We start from the raw sequence: 10,804 nt of genomic DNA, 5'->3' as shown, positions 1-10,804 counted from the left end.
CACTGGCTGGGAAATTGGCTCCGTGGTCAGACCCAGAGGGTGGTGGTTGACGGAAGTCAATCGTCATGGTGCCTTGTGACCAGTGGGGTCCCCCAGTGCTCTGTCCTTAGATCCATGTTGTTCAACATCTTCATCAATGATGTGGACATTGGAGTCAGAAGCGGACTGGCCAAGTTCGCTGATGACACCAAACTGTGGGGCAAAGTATCCACACCACAAGACAGGAGGGCGATCCAGACTGTCCTGGACAGGCTTAGGAAATGGGTGGACCACAACCTGATGGTGTTTAACACTGAAAAATGCAAGGTTCTCCACCTTTGGAGGAAAAACCTGCAGCATCCTCATAGACTTGGCAGTGCTACACTGCCTAGCACTACCAAAGAAAGAGACAGGGTCATCACTGACCACAAGATGAACATTTAAGACGATGCTGCGGCTGGTAAAGTGACCAAAACGCTGGCTTGCATCCATAGATGCTTCTCAAGCAAATCCCAGGACATCAATCTCCCATTGTACTCGGCCTTGGTGAGGCCACAGCTGGAGTACTGCGTCCAGTTTTGGGCCCCACAATTCAAAGAGGATGTGGAGAAGCTTGAGAGAGTGCAGAGAAGAGCCACGCACATGATCAGAGGTCAGGGAAGCAGACCCTACGAGGAGAGGCTGAGAGCCCTGGGGCTCTTCAGCCTGGAAAAGCACAGGCTCAGGGGTGATCTGATGGCCACCTACAAGTTTATCAGGGGTGACCACCAGTATCTTGGGGAACGTTTGTTCGCCAGAGCGCCCCAAGGATGATGAGGTCAAACCGTTATAAATTACTGCAAGACCATTTCAGGCTGGATACAAGGAAGTCTTTTTCCAGTGTCCGAGACCCCAAAGCCTGGAAGAGCCTACCATCGGAGGTGGTTCAAGCACCTACATTGAACATTTTCAGGAAAAAAAACTGGATGCTTATCTTGCTGGTGTAACCCAGGTGGTATTCCACAAGGTACCCCTCTCCAATTGAAGGGATCAGAGCAGGTGCACAAGCGCTGTGGGAGGTGTAGGGACTCTCCTCCCCCTATAGAGCAGAGCCAGACCACCACTGGGGACTTCACCATATACCTTTTAATGAGGGAACAATACTGGTAAAATAACAGGCATAAATCAGGTGTATAGTGGACACCACAATGCCCCAAGGGGCAAGATTCAACAAAGGTTAGACACTTACAATCATTGACAAAAGACAGGGTTCACAAAATATAAATCACAAGCAGCAGAGCAAACAATGCTGGTTGGGGAAATATAAGAGGTAAAAAATACAATTGTCAAAGGACAAAGAAATATAGGGCTGAGGTAGCTGGAAGGGGAGAAAGGGGAAAACACAATGGCCCCCTTCCACTGCAAGAAGAGTTTTGCCTTGTTAGTTTACACACCCCAAGTTACCAATGGTGGGACTTAAACTTGGCTCTCCCACGCCGTAGGCAGGAACACTGCCACACAGCCAGAAGTGCTGATACTGTGGCAAGCTGCTGGGGGTCATTACCTTCCAGGAGCCGCGGTGTCACGTCAAACTGCCTGGTCTCTGATTGGAGGAGGTGGAAGCCAAGCTGGGAACCCCTCAGGTTGCTGCTCAGATCCTTGCTGAAGGGGGAAGCCTCTCCTGCTGGCCACAGCCTCTCCTAGGGGATCCTGGAGCCCAGCGGGAGCCTCTCCTGCTATCCTCATGCTGTGCTGCTAAGTGTCCCACTGCTGCCTGCAGGTCCTGCTCCTCCAGACTCTTCTGGGGCAACTGCTCCTGCCCCACTTGTGGTCCCTCACTGGTCTTCTCCCTGAGTCAGCCCTGTTGCCCCTTTTATCCCCCTCCAGCTGACCCAAGGGGCCAATCAGGGGACATGAGGGGTGAGTCTCTGGGGCCTGATTGGTGAGGAAAGGGAATCCCAAGTCCTCCAATCAACTGTTGCCCTTTCAAAACCCCTGGGCTAGGTCAGTGCCAGCTAGCCCGTCACACTGGGATCCTATGACCCCAGCTGACCTCCTGTCCTTTGGGCGAGGGCCTGGACTCGATGATCTTCCGAGTTCCCTTCCAGCCCTGATGTCTATGAAATCTATGAAATCTATGAAACATGGGGGCAGGAGCAGGGGGCTACCTGGGTGCACAGTTGGACCTGAGGGGTGAACCTGGCATTTGTGGGAGTGTGCCCAGCCACTGAGTGGGTGGCGTGCAGGGCTGTGCTGCTGCAGCTGGGAGAGCCCGGGGCCCTGATGTCACCAGGCCACAAAGACCTGTGCCGCTCAGGCCACTTCGGGTGCTTGTCCATGTAGTTGGTATTTACCAGCTAAAAATGTTCCTCATTTAACTTTTCCTCATATCTGCCCTTGCCCTGGTGCAGGACTCACTATGATTTGGGGACCAGACAGGCATGAGAGACAAACCTGGGCTTTGAACACAACAGCTCTCATCCCTTAAGTAAAGATTATACCCCTAAGCCAAAGAGCCCACCCTTCATATGTCATTCCCAGATGTTGTCCCAAGAGCAGGTGCTGGCAGGGCTGGGACTCTCCCTACACCCCCAGGCTGTCATCAGCCCTCTGGTTTCCAGCCCTGCCTAAAGCTCCACTAAGCACCCATGGGCCGAGCTCCTTCCCCTGTCAGTGGGTAGGGCAGGGCCTGGGTCTCACCCAGCTTCCCATCTCCCAGTGTGACCCTCTAGCACCCAGCACTGTCCCTCCAAAGAGGAAGCAGTTGAAAACCAGGGGGATGTAGCCCAGCAGCACACATGGCACAGCCTTGGCATAGGCATCTGCAAGCAGCCTGCCCTGATCCAAGGGTTGTCCAGGACCAGGGAGTGCTGCTGGGGCTGGGAGACAAGAAGCATCTGGCTCTGGGCTTGACCAGGACATCTCACACCTGGAGAGAGAATCACCCCTGGAGCAGGTAGCCAGGCAGGAAAGCAGCCGCCCCCTCACTGCTCCAACCCCGGCAGCCCCAACCCAGCCCAGCCCAGCCCACAGCTGCTCCATGCTCTGGTCCTCCAGGCTCCCCATCCTGGCCTCCCCCTCTCCAGCGTCTCTCTCCAGCTGGACTCTCCTGCCCATGTGGGCCCCTTGCCCAGTCTGTCCCAGAGCCCCTGCCCATGGCCCCAACTCTGCATATGCTGCTTGCAACCCCTGTGCCAGGCCCCAGCTGGGGCATGTTTGATGCAGAGATTTCTTCTGATTTTCAGCCTGTTCTTTTGTTTGGGGGGACATTGCCTGTAAAGGGAGGGGATGGGGGCCCTACATGCAGTGGGAGCAGCCTCTGCATGTAGCACATGCAAGATCAAGGAGGGGAGAGGCAGCACCATGGCAGATGGAGCCAGGAGCAGAAAGCAGAGCAGCAGATCTGGTAAGGGAAAGGATGGCCAGCATGGCTGCATGAAGTTTGGTCCCCACTGGCCTGGAAAGTACCACAAGGATGGGGGTGGGGGGTGGAGGGATTCATTGAGGATGTAAACATGGGGCCACTGGCACCTAAAGAAAGAACCACAGCCTGAGAGGATAGCTGAGAGGACAGCTGGCAGCCAGAAGGAGAAAACACCTGCTGGGACAAGTGGGGAAGGGAAGGGGAGGGCTCTGCTCCGGTATCTCCCCTGGCTCCAGGACAGGGTGACAGGGGGACCAGGACGGAGGGACACAAGATGAAGCTGGGGCTGGAGAGTAAGGCTCCTCGGCCTGTGTCTGACACTCATGGGCTCCAGGGGATGATCCTTGCTGTGGGTGCCAGAGGTTCCCCGGCTCCAATCCTGGATGAGGCCATGTCAACCTACCCAGAGGCAGCACTTTCAGCCTCCACATCAGTTCTTGCTGAAAGGCTGAAGTTGAAGGTGGACAGGACTGGCTCAGCCCAGACAGGACCAGCATTTCCTTCTGGCCCTTGACCTCGGGTTGGCCAGGACCAAAAAGTTCTGCCCAGGCCTTGGGAGGAGAAGCATCCAGCTCAGGGCTCAGCGTGGACCTCTCACGCTTGGAGCTAGAATTTGTGTGCCCCTTCTGCACACCCCGGCCCTTCTCTGTCTCCCTGGGACAGCTCTGAGGGACAGAGCCCCCACCCTCACCCGGGGCCCACAGCTGCACCAGGCCTGCCCAGAAGAGGTCTTTATCTAGATAAATAGATGTGGATGCTGGACTCTCACAGGGTCCGGGCCCTGTGGGGGGGGCTGCAGGTGGGCAGTGGAAAGCCCAAGCTCTGGCACCTCTGATACCTGCGTCTTCCTCACAGCTCAGCAAGGACTGGAGGCTCCTGCTGTTGAGGAGAGGCACAGCGGGAACCCAGCTGTCCAGGTGCTGGGCTCTGTGGCACAGACAGTGTCTTCTCCACATCTTCCAAGCTCCTTAGTGTGTGCGGTGCCCACCCTGGGGGGCTGCAGCTCCCTGCCCCTCCACTCAGCTGTGAGGGAGGTGGAAAGGCTGATGCTGCCCCTGGGGCAGTGAGCAGGGCCTGGCTGAGACTCCCTTAGTGGGGTCCAGGGAGCAGATGCTGCAGGGCCTCGGGGGCAGCTCCATGCAGAGGCCCTGGGGACTTTGGCTTTGCCTAGCTGGCTCCTAAATCCAGTTGGGGAAGCAGGTGATTGCCACTGCTGTCATCTTTATTCTGGAAACCCAGAAGCCATGTAGAGCTTGGCTCCTTATGGACAGAGAGCAAGAGACCCCCCCCAGCCCTGGGCTCCCTGCCCAGCCCCACTGCAAAGACAGGATGGCAGGAGCAGTGCTGTCATTCAGTGCTGGTGACATTGCCTTTGTCTTTGGCTGCCTGCTCCCTCCTCATCTCTTGGAGGCTCTGGAGGACTTTGACGAACCTAGAAGACATGGGGAACAAGCCTGTGAGTTGCCATCTGGGCACACGGGTCCAGTTGCCCAACAGGATCTGAGCCACTGGGCTTCCCCCTGAGCTGGTGTAACGGGGTCCACTCCAGGGGTGACTGTAATGCTCTGGAGCCCCTTCAGCCCCATCCGTCTCACTTTGGGCAGTCCCCCTCATCCACCACGCCATGACGTCTTCAGTTCTTCAATAAAGGGAGACTGCCCCAGGGCTTCCCCAGCCTGACCTTGCTCTCATGAGCACGGGGGTCCATGGTCATTGCCTTACAGGCCAGGTATGGGGCTCCAAACTCCCTTTTACTTCACACCCATGCCTTGCAGAGGATACTACTTCCTGTTGTCCCCTGACACGCGTCACCACTACTGAGACTGGGCCATGACAGGGGTCCACATTCCCCTTTGAGCTGAGATCACATGGGGATTGTCCTTGCCTGCCGGGGTGACCAGAGCGGTCACTCACAAACCACCGGGACATCACCTCTGCACCTGAGAACCAAGAGCAGAAAGCTCAGTCCAAGGGGGGCGTCTGCTCAGAACAGACCAAGCTGCTGGTTCAAAGCACAGTAGCCCCTGGGCATCCCCACCCCAGCATCATCTCATGCTGCCCGGCATGAACGTTCCTACCTTTCAGCCAGCTAGGCCTGGACTTAGGCTTCTTCAGGGCCTTGTTCTCGACCCAGTCATCCTCAGGCCCCGCAGGAGGGATGAGTAGCTCGGACTCCATGCTGTAGGACTTCCCATCTGGTGCCCGACTGGAGGTGGGGGTGTGGATCCTGTGGGGGTCTGAGGTCCCCAGGGGCCTGGTCTCCTTCATTGCTCTCTTTCCCAGCCAGGTCATCGCCAGCTGCTTGGCGTATGATCCTGATAGAAGGTGCTGCACGGTCACTGGCTTCCCAGGGACCAGGGCCTGCAGCAGGAAGTCCTCCCCCAGGTCTGAAGGGCACGGATGGAAGACTGCAACAGGTGGCAGTGGCATGTCAGTGAGCAGCCCCTTTCCCCGGGCACCAGACACCTGCCCACACACTGTCCCAGCTGGCCTGAGCCCAGCTCCTGGCAGCCAATGCCATGGAGTCCTGTCAGGCACCCACGCAGCCCCAGGCACATCCTGTCCCACACAGCTTCTGGGAGGGCCTGGAGCGAGGGGTCAGGCAGGGCCAGGGAGCCACAGTTCCTCTGGGCTGAGCCGGGCAACAGGTGGGTCTTCTCCTCTATAGACCCACCATGACCAGGACCAGAGCGGGGCCCAGGACAAGGCCCCTTTTCCCAGAACAGCCGCCCGGCCTGTCCCGTCCCCCACCACTTACCACTGCTCCGCTCGATGGGGGTCTCCAGGGCGAGGTGTCCCACACGGCAGATGTACTCTGTCCCCTGGTCCCTGGATGTCCAGCGGGTGAGTCTGGTCTCCTGCTGGAAGCTCTTCCCATCCCGTGCCAGGACGGCCGTCCCGGGCTCCACCCTGCACTCAGACGAGGCGACCAGGCCGGGAAATGCCCCGTGATGCAGCAGCTCAGGATGACTCCCTTCCCCTTGTCCATGGACTCAGTCTGGGAGATTTTGGACATGTCCGGGGGCCGCAGGACACCTGGGGAAGGGAACAGGCAGAGGCAGGGACAGGCCCCGTCAGGGGAGCCGCGGCCTGGCAGGGGCTGCTCCCCGGCCCCTCACACACCACACAGACCCAACACCCCTGCAGCGGGGCTGGGACCCCAGGACACGGCCCCTCCTCACCCGCGGCCCTCAGGCTGAGCTCTCTCTCGCTCGGGGGCTCTCCGGGGCCGTGCTGGACGCACACTCGCACTCGCAGCTCCGGCCGGGTCAGGCTCCGGCTGGGCACTCTCCAGACGCTCGTCGCAGTGAACGTGCCGTCCGCGTTCCTGTCTATCTGCGCGGGGTCTTCCCTCCAGCTCCCGGCCCCGTCCCAGCCCCACTGGATCGGGGGCACCTCCCTGGGGTAGAAGTTGTGGAGCTGGACAGCAAACGGCACCTTGTCGCGGGGGTCCCACTCCGGCAACACCTGGATCTCAGACACCTGCGGCCGGGCTGGGGGGACAGTGGGGGTGTTAGTGCGAGGGAGTGATGTGATCCTGCTTGGGAGTGATGGAAGGTTGCTCCCCCAAGCAGATTGGTGGAGGGGTGGGGAGGTGCTGTGAGGGCTGGGTGAGCCTGCCACCACCACAGTTGGCAGCTCCAAACCTTGGCAGGTGCTGGCCTATCCCAAGGCCCATCTTTTGTGTTAGCAGCAGGCCCTAGCCACACCTGGAGGTGGTAGCAGGGGCACTGGGCACTCACCCCACACCCTGATCTCTGAGGACACTCGCTCCTCTCTGATACATTCAACATCATGGAGGAAGATGCACCGGACCCGCACCCCATCGTCCTGCAGCGTGGGGGTGAAGGTCAGGGAGGACGTGAGGCGGGTCCCAGCTCTCTCCTCGGTCACTCTCCAGGCCTGGGGGAGGGCAGGTAACAGTGGCTGGTGCTCGGGGCTCTCTTGGTCCATGTCACTCTCAAATGACATCCTGTCCTCACTGTGGATCCTCTCCCACATTGCAGCTACATCCTTGGGGAACTTCCCCTCCATGGAGCAGTGCAGAGTCACCTCCCAGCCCTTCTGGCACCGGTCTGGTCCCTGGACCTCTGAGATGGAGTAGGGGACTGCCCAGCCTTGGGTCCAGAGCACTGGAGATACAGGAGGTGGCCCAGGATCATATGGAAGACATCAGTCTGAGCTAGGTACTGGGAAGTGAGGAGGTGAATCCTGCCCTGGGGTGGGCAGGCCTGTTGCAGGAAAGGTCTCTGCACACCCAGGTCCATCGCTGCCCATCCTCCACCCTCTCTGGCCTATCCCCGCCTGTTTTGGCCCTGCAGACAAGTGGCATTTTCCCGCTCTACCTTTCCTCCTCTTCTTCCAGAAATAGGCTGTGACAGTCATGGCTCCTACTCCCATCACAATCACCAAGAGAACTCGGATCCAAATGCTGGTGTAAGTCATTGCTGCAGCTGGTAGCATGAAGAAAGAACAAGGCAGAGCTCAAGCTGGCAGCACGGCTCCAAGGAGAAAGCAGGGTCTTACCTGAGATCCCCAAACCAGTCTGAACCCAGGGCAGCTGCAGGGCCAGGGCACAGGCACAGCCCTTATCTCCCCTGTTTGTTTGTTTTTTTCTTCAGAAAATTATATTTCTAAACAGACAGATGATAGATAGATAGATAGATAGATAGAACACTAAACTTTACCAGTCTTGAAGACCCAAACCACAGTTTCAGAAACATACACCCATTAGAATACTTGCTTCCTCACACCTGTGCACCCTCACTCCCATTACAATAGTCACACCTGTGCTCCTGCACACTAGTCTGCATTCCTTTCACCATTACATTTGCACTTTCCCTTTGTTTTTCCCACTGGACACCAGTCTTTAAGCTTTTAACTCATGTCACAATTACTGGTGTCACTGTTGCTGTCATCCCCGTCACTGTCACTCTCCTCATCATCGCTGTCACTCAAGCCGGCCAATTCGCTTTCTTTCTCTCTGTCTCAGCTCTCTTCCCCAAGGGGGTGGTCTTTGAATCTTATGGCAGTGGTCTGTCTGCCAGAGGATGTTGCCACCTCTTCTCTATCCTCTCTTGCTGTTTCCTGCTAGTAGGACTGCAGCTCACTCAGTCCCAGTTTCACACAGTCCTCGACTGAGAGTTTGTGTGCCTGTACATCAGGGGCTCCTGGTCTTCCACAGAGCACTTCTGATGCAGGGGATGACATGACTGAAAGGGGGTTGTCAGGGTCCCCTGGTCTTTGGTCAGGTGTCTGTACAGCGCCACTTCTCTTGTCACCAGCCTGACCCCTGTTACACCCAGCAGAGCCAGTTTATCTTCTTCCACCCCCTGCTCCAACTCCCCTGGTGTATGGACAGACCCATAGAAGAGGGTTGATGGGCTCTGCTCTATCTTTGGAGTAGTTGGGCTATCCTCTCTGCCCGTCCCTGTATCTCAGTCCTTGCATGGGGAGTACTTCATGGCCTATTTGCCAGTTCAGGTTTCATTGTTTCATAGTTTCATAGTTATTAGGGTTGGAAGAGACCTATTAGATCATCGAGTCCGACCCCCTGCCCTGGGCAGGAAGAGCGCTCAGGTCAGATGACCCCAGCCAGGTGTCTGTCCAATCCCCTCTTGAATATTTCCAAGGAAGGGGACAACATCACCTCCTTTGGAAGCCTATTCCATATTTTGGCAACCCTCACTGTAAAGAACTTTTTCCTGATGTCCAGTCTGAATTTGCTCTCTTTTAACTTGTGTCCATTGTTTCTAGTTACCCCAACGGTTGCCCTGGTAAACATTGTATCCCCCACTTCCTGGTGACCTGCTGCCCCTCCTTGATGAGATTGTAGGTGGCCACAAGATCACGTCTCAGCCTCCTCTTGTGGAGGCTAAAGAGGTTCAGGTCTCCCAATCAGTCCACATAGGGTTTTTTCTGTACTGCTTTACCCAGACGAGTGACCCTCCTCTGAACCCTCTCCAGGTCATCCACGTCCCTCCTGAAGTGTGACGCCCAAAGCTGGCCACAGTACTCCAGCTGTGGCCTGACCAATGCTGCAGAGAGGGGAAGTATCACCTCCCTAGACCCATCTGTGATGCACCTACTTATGCAAGAAAGAGTGCGGTCAGCTTTACTTATCAACTCATCACTTTGGTGACTCGTTCATTTTGGAGTCGATTATGAGTCCGAGATCCCTTTCTGCAGCTGTGCTGCTTAGATTGGTCCCTCCTGGGATAGATGAGTGTTGAGGATTCCTCCTCCCCAGGTGCAACACATGACACTCATCCTTGTTAAACTGCATCCTATTCTGTTCAGCCCATTACCCCAGCCTGTCCAAATCCACTTGGATTTGCTCCCTGCCCTCTAGTGTGTGCACCTCCTTCAGAGTTTAGTGTCATCAGCAAACTTGGACAGGGCACTTACTACTCCCTCATCCAAGTCACTGATGAAAATATTGAACAGTACTGGTCCCAGGACCGAGCCCTGGGGCACTCCGCTGCCCACATTTCTCCAGGTAGAAACCAACCCATCCACCACTGCTCTCTGGGTGTGTCCCATAGGCCAATTTTCCACCCACCAGACTGTGTAATAACCTACACTGTGGATTTTAGTTTATTTATAAGAATTGGGTGTGACGCTGTGTCAACCGTGTTTTTAAAGTCTAGGTAAACAACATCTACCTCTGTTCCCTCATCCAAGCGTTTTGTGGTCATAAAATGAAACGAGGTTGGTCAGGAAGGATCTGCCTGCTGTGAACCCATGCTGATTGCCCCTTAACTTTATTTTATCCACTGGTCCCCCGCAAATGGGATATTTAACTATTTTCTCAAAGGTCTTGCCAAGAACAGAGGTGAGGCTAACTGACTGGCCTATTGTTACCTGGTTCCCCCTTCCTCCCCTTCTTGAAAATAGGGACCACATTGCCCTTTTTCAGTCCTCTGGGACTTGTCCTGAGTGTCACGAGTGCTCGAACAGTTGTGCCAGTGGGTCTGCTATGTGGAAACCAAGTTGAGACCCAGCAGGTCTCTGTGATCTTTGCATAGGCCTAGTGAAAGGGCTGTTGCTGGGAAGCAGGTCCATGGCCAACAGTGTGACCACCTCCTGCATCTTGCTGTGGTCAGTCTTCTCCCCTGCTTCTACCTCTGGTGTGTGACCTGGCCTCCTTTATGTCAGGCTGTGCTCATGAACCCTGCCTAACACAGGTGTCCATCCAAGTTTTCCTGGTCCTCAACAGAGCAGAAACAGATTTAGGTGGCCAGAACCATATCTCAGGCACACCAAGTCTACATCCTTGGGAGAGACCCTATGGCACAGGGGACAGGTCTCTGTGTCTGTGTCAGGACTCTATGATTGTACTGGTTGTTGGGATGTTTTATGTTGCAAGGGTTTCTGTGGATGGGTTTTGTTCTGGGAGGGAAAGGGTTAATGGGAGGGTTG

General features: G+C 56.1%; 1 protein-coding gene across 1 annotated transcript; it reads right to left on the bottom strand.

Moving 5' to 3' along the window:
- Window positions 1–4,741: 4,741 nt before the first annotated feature.
- LOC112548955 lies at window positions 4,742–7,417 on the bottom strand. Its single transcript, XM_025195765.1, is given in 6 exon segments — window positions 4,742–4,814; window positions 5,461–5,790; window positions 6,141–6,308; window positions 6,311–6,418; window positions 6,565–6,876; window positions 7,126–7,417. Coding segments are annotated over 6 exon segments (1,245 nt in total). The 3' UTR covers window positions 4,742–4,779.
- Between the last annotated feature and the right edge of the window lie 3,387 nt (window positions 7,418–10,804).

Source organism: Alligator sinensis, unplaced genomic scaffold (genome assembly GCF_000455745.1).
Source record: "Alligator sinensis unplaced genomic scaffold, ASM45574v1 scaffold1632_1, whole genome shotgun sequence".
In the NCBI taxonomy this organism is placed as follows: domain Eukaryota; kingdom Metazoa; phylum Chordata; order Crocodylia; family Alligatoridae; genus Alligator; species Alligator sinensis.
This window is presented reverse-complemented; position numbering and strand designations above follow the sequence as displayed.